This window comes from Thunnus albacares, chromosome 8, assembly GCF_914725855.1.
Source record: "Thunnus albacares chromosome 8, fThuAlb1.1, whole genome shotgun sequence".
NCBI lineage: Eukaryota > Metazoa > Chordata > Actinopteri > Scombriformes > Scombridae > Thunnus > Thunnus albacares.
In genome coordinates, this window is record NC_058113.1 from 20,837,149 (window position 1) to 20,853,678 (window position 16,530).

Here is a 16,530-nt window from a genome sequence, read left to right on the forward strand (position 1 = left end):
TATTTGACAGTGTTATGACTGAGTATCACCCTTAGTTGAGGAGCGGCACTTTCCTTGTTCAACAGTAAGACTGAGAAACTTTCTTCTTTTTTGTTAATGTGTTTTATTGCATTGTATGTTGAATAAAAAGTGATTAAATAATCCTGCTACAATTTTTTTCTCTTTTCTCTCTGTACCTCACCTCAGTTTGTTTCTTCCAGTCACACATCAGGGGTCAACGTCTCGATCTATGGCGAGATCTGCTCCGAGCGAGTTCAACCATTGGTGGAGCCAGTTGAGGTTTCGCCTTCAAAACAAGAAAGGATGGAACGAGATGTTGGATGAGACGTTTCTGCTCCACACAAAACTGTAAGAAATGAATGAAATGAATGAAATGAATTGCGTCAGACACCACTATCCTTCTTTCCACAACTAAGTAAATTATTAATTACATGCAGTTTGATCAGTTGTTTTTCTTCTGCCTTTCTTCCCTCAGCATGAATGACATACCTCTCTTTTATGCGGCTAAAAGCAACAGTGTGGGTTGCATCAAGAAACTACTAAGCTGTGCATCCACTAATATCTTTGAGAGAGGTAAGGCTGTGAATTTAAACTATGCTGTGTAATTATTTCAGTGTAGTGTTGAGTCTGTTGTGAGTAAAGAAGTTGTAATCCTCTCATTCAGGTGCTCTGGGAGAGACGGCGCTTCACGTGGCTGTGATGAACGACAACCTGGATGCTGCTGTGGCTCTGATGGACGGAGCTCCCGAACTCATCAACGAGCCCATGACCTCCGAGCTCTTCCAAGGTTGACACACATAAACACAAACACGAGCACAAACACACTTCACACTGTCAGTCATGATAGTCATTAGATTTCCTGTCTGCAGGTAGACATGAGAACATGGGGACAGACTAAGATAAGATATTAGAGATAAAGAAAAGGTTGAAGAGAAGCAAAAAATGGATTGAGGGAAATTTTAATCATTTTGATTTGTGTTTTCGTACTACTTCTGTTAATAAGACCTCTTATTAGCTTCAAATATGGATGTATTGCACATTTTCTTTTTCAGAATAACAAGAACTATTTGAAAATGAAGAAATATTTCATGTGAATAATTGCATTTAAGACTAATGATGCATTATATACAAGCGAAATTTAGGTTTGCATAGAAAAAGTTTTTAAAAAATGCATTTATTACAATTCTGAAGTTGTCAAAGTTGAGCTCTATTACAGAAGTTCAACTTGTCAGTGAAAACTGAGGATTTTGGCGTAACTGACAGCAAATAAATAGCACTGGTGAAAGATGTAACAACCAACCTTTTAACTTTCGCTCAACTTTTACTCCTGTCAACCTTTCTGAATCCATATGGGTGAAGGTTTTAACACATTGAATTTGAATCATTCACAAAAGCAGCTAACATCGGCCAGACGTACCATTAGAGAGAGTGGGAAACTTGATGCACACATGTTGTTTGTGCAGCCATAACAAAACACAGGACTATTTATATGACAATTGACACTAATCAGTTTGCACATAACCGTCACTTACACACAATAAGTTAGTGAAATTAAAAATGGTTCTTTTACAGTGAACTGGTGCAAACTGTCTGTTTCTACTGTCTCTGTCTCAGGTGTTACTCCTCTCCACATCGCTGTGGTGAATCAGAACATCAATCTGGTCCATCACCTCATTAGTCGTGGGGGTGATGTGGCCACACCGAGAGTCACTGGCCTGTACTTCAGGAAGAGGATAGGAGGACTCATCTACTATGGTAAGTCAGCATGAGTGAGCTCAAAATGTGTGAGAGTCTGCTGTAGCTCAGCTGGTAGTGATCTTGTACACAAGACAATGAACCTCAAGGTGCTCCTAGTGAACGTGTTTGTAAAAAAAAAAGTAAGCATCTGCCAAATGAATGTAATGTATGTTTTTGTGATATGTGATAAAGAGATGGTGTTTGTTAAAATGTGCATTTGGTTGACAGGTGAGCATATTCTGTCTTTTGCTGCGTGCACTGGGAATGAGGACATTATCACCATGGTGATCGACGCAGGGGGCAGCACCAGGGTCCAGGATTACCGTGGTAAGAAATGTTGCTTCTTGCTTGAGAGTTCAGTATGATTATAATCTCTGTATCAGACTTATGTTTGAATTATTAATGGCCTTCTGTTTTCTCTTTCTTGTCTCATGTTTATGCTCTTTTTTTTTCTTAATACTCGTCTTCCATCTAGGTAACACCGTGCTTCACATTTTGATTCTGCAGCCCCACAAGACAATTGCATGCCAGGCTATTGACCTGATTATGGCACGCGATGCAGAGCTGGACCACTCAGTGCCAATTGACATGGTGCCCAACTACCGTGGCCTTACACCTTTTAAACTGGCTGCCAGAGAGGGAAACATTGTGGTGAGTGAGGCATGGGGGAGAGCTCACAGGTGTACACAGAGTGAAAACCCAACATGAAAAGTGGAGCAGATTAATTTCACTAATCCGATCTTCGCTGCTGTGACTCCTTCTGTCTCTCTCAGGCATTTCAGCACCTTGTTAACAAAAGACGTGTAGTCCAGTGGAGTCTGGGACCCCTGACCTCTAACCTGTATGACCTGACGGAGATCGATTCATGGGCAGATAACATGTCTGTGCTGGAACTCATCGTGGGCAGCCACCTCAGAGAGGTACAATACAATATACAGTAATCTGAGGAGATCACACACTCTAGTGTCAGAAGTATTACGATTGATCAGATGCTGAGAGGAATTTAAATCAGATTTCTCTCCGTTAGGCGAGGAGAGTACTGGAGGTGACCCCAGTGAGGCAGCTGGTTAGTCTGAAGTGGAACCTTTATGGAAAACATTACTTCAGGTACAGTTTGATGTCAGTGTCTAAAGTAAAACATCTGCACCATACGCATGTTTAGACTTCTTTTACAGAGTTTTTTTCTCCTTTTCTTGTGCCAGACTGCTGCTGCTTCTGTATCTCCTGTACATCGTGACCTTCACACTGAGCTGTGTATATCGCCCTCTAAAGGACGCTCCAGAGAACTACACAACTTCAGACATGGACAAAACCATCCGAGTCCAGAAAACACTTGATGTGAGTGGATACATTGCATACATTTGATATTTCAGTGACCACACAGATTCAAATAGCCCTCATGAAAAAGTTATATACAATCAAAATCGAAGCACATAAGTACAATAAAAATACAAAAAACCTTTATCTGTTCCTATGTATATGTGTGTAAATGTCAAATTGTGCACCTGCATATGGCACACAGATTAATAATAATATGCTTTTAATATTAATACAAACTGTATCTCTTCTTCCCGTGCCTCAGGAGAGTTATGTGACATACAGTGACAACCTTCGGCTGGCAGGAGAGATCATCAGTGTCCTGGGAGCTTTAGTCATCCTGTTGCTCGAGGTCAATTTCATGAAACAGTGCTTCATCTTCATGCATACTGTATGTTACATTACGGTGTATTTTACACACACATCCTGCTTTATCCCTCTTTTTAACAGATCCCTGACATACTGCGAGTGGGAGCAAAGCGTTACTTTGGCCAGACAGCACTGGGAGGCCCCTTTCACGTCATCCTGTAAGCACAGAATGAACTTATGAGCAATAAAATAAAAGACACTGCTCTGAAATAGCTTCTAAACTTTCTGCTGTTTGTGTCTTGACCAGTATCAGCTACGCCTGCTTGGTGGTGCTTCTGTGTGTGTTCAGAGCCAGCGGGGTGCAGGGAGAGGCCGAGGTGATGGCGTTGTGTTTAGTCCTCGGCTGGAGCAACGTCATGTTCTTCGCCCGAGGTTTTGAAATGCTCGGCCCTTATGTCATCATGATACAGAAGGTAGGGGAGAGCTCAACCTGGACTTAAATGTGTGACATATTCGCAGTGGTACCTGCTACAGGAGCTTATGAGTAATCTAGATATAGTAGTTTGTCACACACACACACCTGTACCCATATGTTGTTGAGGCAGGTTGTTTTGGTTCTTGAGGTTCACCTGTTTGGGTTTCCAGACTGAGGTATCTTGTGTCTCATTTCCTCCTAGATTATATTTGGAGACCTGACAAAGTTTATGTGGCTGAGTTTCATTGTGCTCATTGGTTTTTCCACCTGTGAGTATATTCTGGGTGACATATGCCTACAAATATTTAACCCTCATGAAGCTTAATCGTTAAAATAACACAATTTAGACATTCCTACTCCCTCACACACTTGTCTTTTCCCTCTCAGCCCTGTGGATGGTGTATATGACCCAGGAGCCTGATGCCATCCCTTCATATCGCTCCTTCCCCATCACCCTCTTCTCCCAGTTTGAGCTCAGTGTGGGCCTCATAGATCTGCCAGTGGACCACACCATCATCACACCCCCCATCGTCCATGTGCTGCACTGCGCCTTCTCTGTCGTTTCCTACATCCTTCTGCTAAATCTGCTGATCGCAATGATGAGTGACACACACTGGAGGGTGGCCCAGGAGAGGGACGAGCTCTGGAGAACTCAGGTAACAAACACTTTGAAAAAAGCACACCCATACAAATACACATACACTCCTCATTACAATGCATGCAATGCGGTGTCATGGTTACAGCTATGATAATGTTACACAGGTGGTGGCCACAACTCTGATGCTGGAGAGGAGGCTTCCCCGCTGCTTATGGCCTCGGCTCGGGGTGTGTGGGATCAACTACGGCCTGAGAGAACGCTGGTATCTCCGGTAAGACAGTATTGCAGTGCCGCAAACACAAATAGAAGCTTTAAAGGATAAATCCCCCCCAAAACACACAAATATAGCAGAAATATAATTATACTGTATCTGAAGTAGGGCTGCAACTAACGATTATTTTTATTATCGATTAATCTGTCGATTATTTGCTAGATTAATCGATTAGTTGTTTGGTCCCTAAAATGCCAGCAAATGGTGAAAATTGTCGATCACTGTTTCCCAGAGTTCAATATGACGTCCTCAAATGTCCTGTTTTGTCCAAACCAACAGTCCACAACCACAAGATATTCAATTTACTGTCAAAGAAGGCAAAAGAAACCAGAAAATACTCAAATTTAAGAAGCTGGAATCAGATAATTTGGACAGTTTTTCTTAAAAAAAAATGCAGCTCTAATCTGAAATGCTGTGATATCAGCAGTATATATTTAGCTGTCAGTCCCTGGACGGAAACGTATTTTTAGATTTACTATTTTCACTGAAAATAATAATACAGGAAGATACGTGTTCACTGACCACAACCTCCTCATTCCTCAATGTGCCGCAGCCACAAGACATGTTGTGCTGAGTATGAAGCACAACTCTCGCTCTCTTACTGATGCAGTGCTATTATTATCACTCCTACATCACCTGCACATACCTATGACAACAAATTTATGCATGAAAACCAAGAGATCAAGGGCTGAAGTGAGGACAGCTGAGGGTCCACCGAAAATTAACTTACACCTCATCACCAAATAACTCATATTAAACATCAGGACTCCATCACTAAGTTTAAGTTTGTGTTTAAAGTTCTTAGTGACTATTAGCTAGTTTCAAACTAGCATGGTCCAATAAGAAGCAACCTACTATGTAAACAGGAAGTCACTGTAGCATCACAAGCTGTAACATAGCTTCCAAAATAACAGTTTTAAGGGCAAAAAGATAAAATAAACTTAACTGCCAATCTTTTGTGAATGTTGGAGTGATTTTGATTTATTTCTATCTGCATACCTGAAGGAATATGTGTTTCACAATGAGGGAAGAGGGAAATTATGCTGATTATGCTAAGCTAACTGTAGTTCTTTGGTAATTTAGACAAACGTTATTGACATAAAATTTTGCAATTTGAGGTTTGTTCAGTGTTGAGTGTTTTTTCAGTGAAATGTAAAATTTGAGGTCAGATATGTTGACCATATTCTATATTACACCTCTTTTACTCTTCAATTTAAACGGGTCAGATATTAGCAAGCTAAAATTAGCTTTATCTGTTGGTTCATTCAGCCAGCGTTAGCGTACACACCAACTGGCAGTTAGTAGGTGTAAATATTTAGTAACAACTCAACTCTCATAACAACAGTCTTAATTTAGTGATGTGTAAATCTTCTTTGAATTAAAGTCCCACTCTACTCAAAAATGTGATTTTCTGAGCGACTTACTTTATCCACTTTGCAGGGTTGAGGACAGAAACGACCCCATGATGCAAAAGATGCGGCGATACATCAAGGCCTTCTCCAAAGACGATGAAAAGGAAATAGAAGGAATGGAGAAGACTGACCCAACGAAGGGGTCGATCTCAGGAACCCCAAAGCTCAGACACAAGAAGAGTGGGTTTAGCAACACAAAGCCTTTGTCAGGCTGGCATATGATTCGCCACAGTGCTTTAAGTTTGCAAATGGAGCAGGAAAGGCCTGAGGAGGACCAGGACATTAAGTATGTCTAGAATGAGATTCTGCACAGAGTGAATGAAGCGTGTCCTCTGTTTCATCTTCAGTCCTGAACATATAAAATGAACATTAAGTGTTGATGAGCTTCAATGAAGAAGAGGACTATTGGCTCAGTTTGTCTATATAGTCATTGGTGCAATTATTCCTGCAGTATTATGCTATAGAAAAGAGTGCCTTATTTTTATAGCAATATACAAATATGTAGCAGTAGTGTATGCTAAGCTAAAGTAAAGTGACTCTCAACTTATAAAGTAGTTGCATGAACATTTTTATATGATAATAAAACTTTATTAAAACAACCTCACTGGCCTTCATTTGTCATGCAGTTGTATATGGAATCGTACAGTAAGTGAGTGAAGTACTCTGATTTGTGATAAGCATAACAGTCACATAGTGGAATACATACATGTTGGCTACATAAAGCTGTAAGAAAATACAACCTACAAAAATCTTGCAAAACTCTTCTAGTGTTGAGTATAATACATCTTTTATCTAAGAAGCTTCATTCTTCTTCCTTTGAAGGATACTACTGATTAAAGTGTGCAGTGGAAAAAGTCATGATTTGAAATGTAATTGTATAGTTGATGCTTGTTGACAGAATATTGGTTATCTCATTATTCTGTTAAAAAAAAGAGACTGTCACAGCTATTGGAGCTGCACCTGACAGATGAAGTAGGTGTAAAATTCGCAGGAAGCTCTCATCCAGTTCTTCTCAGGTGGGCCTTCGCTGCTCAGGATTCCGCAAGCCTCTTCTGGCATATTATCCCCCCAGTAACTGCAAATAAAACAAAAAGCATATTGACAATATAATCACACAATATTACAATAGAGTGTTGAATAGTACTGAATATTTATATTTATATGTGACCTGCCCTCTTAGAGTCTGCATCCCAAACAAAACAATAAGATCCCACATATGAATTCACAAACATGAAAAAGAAAACAACCAAAGCAACAAAAACATCAGTGACCTCTCATAGTGACTCTACAGTACACCTCAGAACTCCTGCCCTGAGATAATAGACAGAAAAACTAAAACTTATAGCTAAAGCTGAGACGATTAGTCCATTAATTGATTAGTTCATAGACAGAAAATCAATTGGTGAATCACCTCTGTCGCAGCGCAGCGTTGTTGACCCAGGTCCATGTGGCTCCTTGGCGTCTCAGTCCAATCCAGTATTTCATCTTCCCCTCTTTAGTCAGAAAGTTCTAGAAGGGAGAGCAGCATTGACATTTTAAAAAGTATACGGTGCAAATCATTGTCATTTTTATAAACTGCATGGATATACTACAAGGTAATGGAAGGAAGTGAGTGGGATCAGAGTTTAAATGAGATCAGAGCCACCTGAAGTCTCAGGCTGTCGATGACAGCCAGAGATCCTCCTCTAGCTGTGCAGTTCCTCTGGCTCTCGTCCCAGCTAAGCCTGAATCTGGACAGGTAAAAACACGATTGGCCCAGACGCAGCCAACCGTTAGCACACTGCTGGCAGCCAAGTTCTGGAAAAGGAGAGAGAGACACAGTGCAGAAAACGCTCATACAATGAAGAAAACAAAGATGTCCTCAAACTTTTATATGATTTTGGAAAGAAAAAAAAAAGTTTATTCTGTGCAATCAGTTATTTCTGGTTTTCCTTATGGTTTTGGTTTCATTTGAATATTTGTCCATATTTTTAGTATACATGAATGAATTTTTGTGCACATGTGTGTGTGTGGAATCACAGAAGAGGAAATAATAAGACAGATTAAACTCAGCTGCATACCAGTATAAATTAAATACATTTTTCTCAGTTCTCTAAAAAAACAATCACAAGGAGCAACTTCCTCTGAGGTCTGTTTAAAAAGCAATCTGGTCATTAGCGAAAGCAGAACTATCACTAAAAACTTGGTGGTCATGGTGAGAGAGTATCTTTAGTTTTTCCTTTTTTTAATGTTTCCTTGGCTTGTGAAGGAATTTTTATGTCTTCCACCTGGCATCACACTCACTTGAGTTGGGTTGAATCATTTGGAAGTGAGCCTGGCACTCCTCGAAGCTGCACGTCTGATCAAATGAGGGAATTGTTGGCCTGTTTATTGCTGTAGTTTCCTGTGTCTCGGCACAGACTGTGGATCCTGTTTGGACTGGAAATTAGAGCAAAGTGGGAGGAGTTGTGAGGAAAAATCAACGCCATAAGGCTTCAGGCAACGCTTTGTATTCGTGTTTCATCTATTGTTATGAGAAACAGTAGAAAAACAGCAAAATTATATGACTACTAGAATAAAACACTTATTGCAATATGATCCCTGCACATATCTTCTATATTATCTTGTCTCTGTACTGCCAGTAAGTCTCACAATCCTTTTATAATCCAGTTTGGTGTTATAAATAACAATCCAGCCTTTAGTGGTTTGGACTCAGATCAGTGGCTGCAGATACTCACGTTTCAGACAGAGGATACCAATGACCAGCAGCAGCACCAGGCAGATTATGCCCAGGAATATGCATGCTGCACGGTACAGACGTACGTTTCCCTGATTCTGACTTCCTGCTGAGGAAACACAACAGCTGCATGTTAGTGAGATATTGTATCAGACCACCATCAAGTCTGTAAAAACTGTTCCGGCCTACCTTTCTCCCCCTCCAGTTCAACCGATAACTTGGACTCAGGTGAAAAGTTTGTATTGGCTTCATCTTTTTTATCCGCGCCATAATTGCGACAAAACTTGATGTACATGATGAAAAGTGTCCTGGGATTTGTCAGGAGCCTTGTTTACCGTGTCTTGCTCAGTCCCCTTTTCCTGCTGACTCACAACTGCTTGCCAGAGAGCGGTTTTAAGACGCCCCTAGTCTTGTAGCCATAGCAACATGACCTTCATTGATTCCCAAAATATTCACGGAGCACAGTGCTCGGCTTGTCCTTTAATTTACAAAAAACTTTTATCTCCCTCTGTCTCTCTCTTTAAAGAAGAGTGTGTGCATGTGTGGGAGTGAAACACAGACAGATATTGTGCAGATGGAGACATTTTACTCCAAAACAATAGATATGATTTATTTCTTGAGGTCATTTTAGATCAGAGCTTCTGTCAAAAACATTTCAAAGACACAACAAGTAGCAGTGGTACAGGTTTGAAACATTAAATATGTGATTAAACCTATTAAACTTCGAAATATAAACAAAATATGTCTCATGCTTCTTATTGAGTACAGTCTAATTCTTACAAGCAGAGGGGTGATTTTACATTGTTATTGTTATATTGGGGTATTTTATACCCAGTTGAAGAACTGATGCTAACTTGTGATGCTACAGCTTCCTTTGTTTCATTTACTTTATTTTGTGTGTTAATCACAATTAAGGCTTGCTGTTCAAAACACCAACACACAAACAGTTTAAGGAATTTTGCTATATTTCAGTTGAATTGTGTTATTGACTTGAACACAGCTGTATCCACACTGTAATATAATACCGTGTCTAGTGCAACAACTTGCAAGTAATGTTATTGCTACAGCATACCAACTGGATTATGTTATGACGGCCTTTTTTGCAGCTTGTCACTGTAGGAAAATGGCTCCGTTCTGTCCCAGTAAAGCCATGACAGTGTGACAGTGAGCCAGCATGCACAATACCAGGACCCCGAAATCGAAGCAGCTAAATTCAGTCGTCATTAATTTTATTATTTATACATGTGCTGTGACATGTGATGTCTTTGGTGAAACAGGCCTATTGTTATTTCCAGTCTTGTCTTTGTTTTGACCTTATAAATTACAGATGTGTTCACATGTATAATTGAAGAATTTGCTTCCTAGATGAAGAATAACTTGTGTTTATCAACTGAGTATGAATTAGAAATATAGTTTTACTCCCATGCTTACAAAAATGAATCAAGTGAAACATTTTTAAAGCAGACATAAACATAAATAAATTATATCCAGTTGCTATCTTGTGTTTACTTGTGTATTAACAGTCAGTTTCAGACTCATTGCCGGTTCCAGTCTTGTGTAATTCGAATCGAGGCAAATTTGTGATTCTCCGTACTATAAACCAACAGAGTGATGAGTTAATCAGAGAAATGCAAACATTGGTCTGTTTGAATAAAAAAATTACTAAAAAGTTAAAAAAGAGAATAAAGAACTGAAATCAGTGTATCTGGACATGGCATAAATGTTGTTTCATTAGGTCAAAATAAGTAAAATTCCTTTGAGGTCACTGTTTTTGTGTTCATACAGTTAAAACAGACCTGAACATATTATTTAAGCTGTTTAAGGCTACTGGAAAAAAATGCTGATGTAAATATTAATGCTGATGATAATTAAGGTGAGAACTTACAAGAAATCAGTTTCATGCTTTCACAACTTTGCTTCTGCTTTCTACTTCTTTTTAATTTGAGTCACCTATTCCTTACATGCTGCAGTTAGTCATGCTCAGCTGCATGGAGATCATAATGATGACAACAGTTCAGGGACCACTCATGTTACGTATTTCACTTCAAATTGAAATTGAATATATGGGAAATATATTGAAACTGTAAAAATTTAAATATTCAATTTAAATGCAATATTGTGTTTCAAAAGATCAATGAAAAACATTTTTTTTCACAAAGGGAGGCAGGCATGCTGGAACGTGCCGTCTTTGAGCATTTCAGGTGCACATTAAACAGAGAACAAACTCATTTTATATAAAAGTGTACCTGGTCTTGTTTTAAATGGAGAAGCAGCATAATAAGCTTCTGAATAGACGTCCTCAGATGTACTTCGTAGTTTAGAGTAATGTTCTGGTTCTGGTTCTTTTTCTGGTTCTTTTTCTGGTTCTGCTAAAGTCAAACAAAAATATGAACAAATTTTAACAGAAATGTAAACCATCTGGAATTTGCTAAAAAATATTTAAAGCATCATAAATTCACTTTTTTTTTTTTAGGTCTATTTTTTAAATTTTCTTGTACCTTCAGTTTTGACCTCAAGCATCACTTTACTTGCTTCTTCATCTTCTACGTTTCTTTCTTTCTCTGCGGTGATCTTCTCCATCTCCATGGCTCCTCTTTCTTCTGTTCCTCTAACTCTCAATTTGCCCAGAAAAGTCTTTCAGGACTGGTTGGTGGTCAAGTGACAATGAAGTTATGTAACGTTTTCTCATGCAGAAATATTTGCCACTGATACACCAGATGAAAAAAAAAAAAAGTATCAAGATGTGAGTGTTTGTTTTGAAACCATGAAACCCAACACTAGAAGTGTCCAGTAAATGTATGATGCATCCAATCGCTGAGGACAGAATACTTCCTCATAAAGATTCTCCTCCCGTCTGTCCTTCCCCTAAACCACTTGTATATTGTGCACAAGTGCAAACAAGGTCTCCGATGCATTGTCCTGTCTGATGACCAAGTTTTTGATTGAAATTTACAATAGTGAAACTCTACAGTCTGAAAGGGGCCAAATATTATAAGATAATGTATAAACCAGTGCAATCAAATATTTGTTTCACTTCTGTTGTTTCTTTTGACATCTAAAACTGCAATGTTGGTATTTTATTTAAAAAAAAAAAAACACAGACACATTTTTTTTTTTTTTGCATTTTCATCTTTAAGTGGCACAAAAGTTTATGATATTAATTTACAAAAAAAATATTTGCATTAAATACAGATGACTGAGAAAGATGAGGAGAGCTCGCTCAAAATCATTTAAGACAACTTCCTTTTACAATGCATTCTTTCTTTTCACCTCTTCCTCTTTCACCAACTGAGGAATCAACATATCATGAAAAGTGTACTAAAATGCATCATGCTCACCCCAAAACACTGATAAAAACAAAACCCTTCTGCCTTGTGCTAAGCCTTTCTTCCACCATGTGGTTACTTATACAACTAATATAGAGAATAATAATGCCAAGAAGCGTTACAAACAGCCTTTAACTCTTCACTTCTCAGACAGTCTTGCTTTTCTCCTCTCTTTCTCCAGTCTTTCATCCTCCCTCAGGCACCATACACGCTCTCATTACTGTAGGTCATGTAAAGAAACAAGTCCTCTTCGTGGTGCTCCTGGAACAGAACAAAGCAGAGAATAATACATAAATCAGTGTGAAAAGTGCAACTCGTGTGATACACATACTAACCACATAAAACTGCTCAATAAGCGAAACTGAGCTACTGTTTCGATATGATAGATAGCGTGAGAAAATTATCTGATACCTTCATTTGATCAGTTTAAAAATTCCTTGCCTTTTTCAACTTCAAAATACACACTAACTTTTTTTTTTAGCCCGCTATGACCCTGTTTATTCATATCACTTTCAAAATGTCTGTTTGGTCAGTTTTTTTAACTTAAATTAACACATGATTACCAGCATGCTATTTTTGAGATCAAAAAAAGTGAAGCAACATCGTCTGTCTAGCTGTGAAGACATTTTTGGGATGTTGTATTGAGGGGGGATTTTGAAAACAAGGTTTGTAAGCTGAAACTCATTTACAGAGCTGTGAACGGACTAACTTATTCAAAACTTCACAAAAGGATAGTGATGTGCAAATGTTGGGAAATGTTCTTGTATTAATATGTGTGTGTGTTGGGGAGGATCCTCATGGAAACAGGTGTGTTGTGTGGAAGGTTGCTGTTACCTCATATACAGCAGAGAGAGGGGAGCTGGATGGAGGAAGGGAGTTGTTGACAAAGAAGAAGAGCGCTTCCTCCGGTCTCAAAGACACACGCTGACGGATCAGAAAGCACAACTGGCCCACTAAAAAAAAAAAAAAAAGGAAGGAGAGAAAATAGTGTGATGGTCAGTGAAGATCACGCAACAGTAGTTTCATTTCTTTTCATATGAAGAGGAAGAAAACATGAGTCAGACACAGATGACCTGGTCAGTCCAGAGACAGATGCAGTGACACTAAAACACACAATAAATCAAGCCATGTGAATCCTGCAGGTTTTAACTTTGCAGCAAACTGTCTGATAGATTATCGCCACCCTCAGTTTGCCACCCGCATCACTGACAGCAAGTTGTCCTTCCAGCTTTGCATGGTGCTAGTTGGCCATCCAAAACCTGGATTAATCTTGTTCAAGTCACAGGTAACTTTTCTAACCGACAACAAATCTCTGTTGGTAGAGAAACGAGAGGCTGAGAGGTCGAGAGGAATGAATACACAACTGGACACAGCTGATCAGAAAGCTGGACACTGTCATGTAAACAGGGATATAAATAACCAGGTTTCTCATGTTCCATGTAAACACCATAACTAGAATATGATCAAAACTGGGAACTCGTGTGCACGTAAACACACTCAGTGAGGGTTAATCTCCAAATGACGGTGATTATCTCACACCTGTTGTCCTAATTACCCAATTAAGAACACACTCTTGAATGAACGCATCAAAGGATCAGGCTCAGGTGTTGTTTTTTCATTTGAAACTCTGATGAAGACCTGCCAAGGTTGAAATGTTTTTTTCAACTCTCATGTCCAAGCATGTAACTTATTTCACATGCTCCTCAACGCAAGAGTGCATGAAGTTTGCTGTTTTGCACATGTTTGAAGATACCAGCCCCTTTTTCTTCAAGAATACCAGCATTTTTGATTTTATGAGAGCATCTAAAGATTGAGTGCACAACTATCTTGTGGAACAAAACTGCGGGTGATGCTGATTGATCTGCTGAAATCTTAAACAGGGTCACCTTCACTATACCGTCTCAATGTTTTCAGAACAATCTGTGAGATTGGGCTGATTTGTTTTTAGTGTGGGTTTATTTGTGTGTGGGGGGATATTTCACCTGTTAAATCTGAGGGCACTAAGTATTTCTTCTTGTCCAATTCAGGAGCTCGTGACCTCAGGGCCCTCTCCACGATGATCTGGGTTAAACATAAATCGGTTAGTTTATTATCAGTGACTATCAAATGTGTGTCTATCAAATCCAGTCAAGTCAAGTCAGTAACAGTAAATAAACAATGTTATTAAAAACAAACTAGTTGTCATACTGACCGGTATCTTGTCAGGATGTTTGGCCCGAACTCTCTCTCCCTCCGCTCTCCTCACCTCTAGAGGTACTGAGCGCTGGTACTGACTGCCCATCTGAAAACAACACAATGGAAACAAACAACACAAGAAAACATGAAGTCCTTGACAACAGCATTATTTACCAGTTAGACAAAGGAGAAAGAGCACTGGCTGACTTCACCAACCAGTGCATTCAGTCAACAAGTGATATTGATAGCCTGGAGAGCACAATGCTGATTGTTACAATACAAGATGCAGGCTTACATAGAGTCTCTGCACTTTTTATCAAATGTTTTATGAAGGCAATATTAGGGGTGGGTGATGTGACAATATGTATTGTGAGATGATAACAATGCCAGCCATCAGGGATGTTGCATTACTGTTTATAAAAAGGTAACTATCCCTTTATATGTCTGGTTGTAATTAGCAATTTAATGAGCAGGACTGCTTTATATTATTCTTATTGAATTTACAGGATTTTAATTATTTTAAATATGTAATCTATTGTATTGACCAAAACAGCATTCCCACTAGAATTAGTCCAATATTAGCTAAATGCAGATGGAGCTGCAGCAATTAGTTGATTAATTGATGGCCCAATAATTAATTGCTAACTATTTTGATAATCAATTTGTCACTTTGAGTCACTTTTTAAGAAAAAAAAAGCTATAATTCTCTGGCTCCAGCTTCTTCAATGTGAGTATTTTCTAGTTTCTTTTGTCCTCTATGATAGTCAACTAAACTTCTTTGGGTTGTGGACAATTACTCACAATTTTCTGATAGTGTGAGGACTAACTGATGGAAAAAATAACCGGCACATTAATCCATAATGAAAATAATAGTTAGTTGCAGCTCTAAATATATCACTATCAGTGTATGTATATCAGTGCAGAAATGCCAAAAATATATTTGAGGTACTTTGTTGTGGTAATTTTTATGTCCTACTTGATAAATATGATGGTCACAAAGCTTATAATTATAAAATATATTTATGTTATGTGTTTCTGTAACAAAAAAAGCAACTAACCGCCAGTATGCCATTGGTGGATTTTTTTCATCTCAACAATATCGATATCAGTGTCGGTTTAAATATGCAATTATCAATCAGATTATATTTCCATGTGGTTATATTATTAATAACTAGTTTATCGATTAAATTCCCTGAAAATGTTACTCTATATATATCAATATCGCAATACAAAACTGCATATACTATCTCCCACCCCTTGGGACCATAGTGTAAGAAATGGGAGACTTTCTAAATCATATTTTCAAATCAGGAGCCCCAAAATATCCCGTTGAAAATGAATTTTCAAACTAATGTGTGCAACTGTTTATAGCTGTGGGTAGAATAAACGGCAGTACAGTACAGTACAGTGGGTACAGACTGGAGCTGACAACGAAAACACTAATCCCAGTATCTGTGTTCACGATGGTTTGACAGGTCATCGTCAAGGCCACGTCACTTTCCACAACAACAGTAACGTAACTGGGGTTAATAGCTAGCTCGCCTTCTTTCGAGACTGGTATCCAGAAAAGAACATTAACTAGACGAATCGGTGGGATAAACAGTCTTTTTATGTGTCTACTATAACATGAAAAGAGAGGTTTTGCTGACACTGTCCAGAATCAGCTGTTTACGGTGCTGGCTAACAACGGTAACGCTAACCACTGCAGCTAACGGATCCTCAAGACGTCCCTGTTAACGTACCTTTAGAAAAAAAGACACAAAAAACAAGTTTCACTCAAAATAGGACAAGTGCAGAAATGCTCCACTGGTCCCCCGTCGTCTGGTTTCTGAAAAGGACGCCCTTGCTTGGAAATTTCTAGCTCAAAATACAGACATAGCGTACTGGAATACGATCGATTTGTAAAGATGTCGACTGGTCTACTTTTTTCTGCTCAACGAAAACAACAACAAATACTGCACAGCCCTCCCACCATGTTTCTGACCAATCAGAGATGAGTGTGTAGATTGACAGCGGGATATGACCAATCAGAGGGACGCAAAGGCAGGTTTACAAGCATTCATTGGATAACTTTTGCTATCAATCTACAGTTACTCCAGTTACTTAGTTCTGAGTGATGGCACATATAACCAATCACAGGTCGTAGAAATTGGGCCAGACCAGCGTAGGGTAACGCCCCAGCCAGGCTACGTGC

The 16,530-nt window shown here is 38.9% G+C and overlaps 3 protein-coding genes across 6 annotated transcripts; 1 reads left to right on the top strand and 2 right to left on the bottom strand.

Annotated features, from left to right (window-relative positions):
- Positions 1 to 159: 159 nt before the first annotated feature.
- trpv6 (transient receptor potential cation channel, subfamily V, member 6) lies at positions 160 to 6,855 on the top strand. The gene is made up of 16 exons (XM_044360247.1): positions 160 to 348; positions 476 to 573; positions 665 to 787; positions 1,615 to 1,755; positions 1,966 to 2,064; positions 2,213 to 2,388; positions 2,511 to 2,657; positions 2,765 to 2,844; positions 2,940 to 3,075; positions 3,320 to 3,406; positions 3,505 to 3,581; positions 3,671 to 3,836; positions 4,041 to 4,107; positions 4,226 to 4,494; positions 4,601 to 4,707; positions 6,148 to 6,855. The coding sequence occupies exons 1-16, from the start codon at positions 230 to 232 to the stop codon at positions 6,413 to 6,415; spliced, it is 2,160 nt and encodes a 719-aa protein (XP_044216182.1). The 5' UTR covers positions 160 to 229; the 3' UTR covers positions 6,416 to 6,855.
- On the bottom strand, positions 6,692 to 11,498 carry si:dkey-26c10.5 (uncharacterized protein LOC563797 homolog). Of its 4 annotated transcripts, none has more exons than XM_044360218.1 (7): positions 11,334 to 11,498; positions 11,082 to 11,201; positions 8,837 to 8,944; positions 8,403 to 8,537; positions 7,765 to 7,916; positions 7,531 to 7,628; positions 6,692 to 7,194 (listed from the first exon to the last, which is right to left on the bottom strand). In XM_044360218.1, the coding sequence occupies exons 1-7, from the start codon at positions 11,419 to 11,421 to the stop codon at positions 7,065 to 7,067; spliced, it is 831 nt and encodes a 276-aa protein (XP_044216153.1). In that variant the 5' UTR covers positions 11,422 to 11,498; the 3' UTR covers positions 6,692 to 7,064. The 4 variants fall into 4 exon arrangements, with proteins under 4 accessions (XP_044216153.1, XP_044216152.1, XP_044216156.1 ...); XM_044360217.1 differs by having other exon boundaries at positions 11,082 to 11,204; XM_044360221.1 differs by lacking the exons at positions 11,082 to 11,201; positions 11,334 to 11,498 and adding an exon at positions 9,025 to 9,257 and having other exon boundaries at positions 8,837 to 8,941.
- Positions 11,499 to 12,094: 596 nt separating this feature from the next.
- On the bottom strand, positions 12,095 to 16,282 carry zgc:92606 (uncharacterized protein LOC100000242 homolog). Its single transcript, XM_044360244.1, has 5 exons — positions 16,079 to 16,282; positions 14,353 to 14,442; positions 14,144 to 14,222; positions 12,996 to 13,114; positions 12,095 to 12,422 (listed from the first exon to the last, which is right to left on the bottom strand). The coding sequence occupies exons 2-5, from the start codon at positions 14,440 to 14,442 to the stop codon at positions 12,357 to 12,359; spliced, it is 354 nt and encodes a 117-aa protein (XP_044216179.1). The 5' UTR covers positions 16,079 to 16,282; the 3' UTR covers positions 12,095 to 12,356.
- Between the last annotated feature and the right edge of the window lie 248 nt (positions 16,283 to 16,530).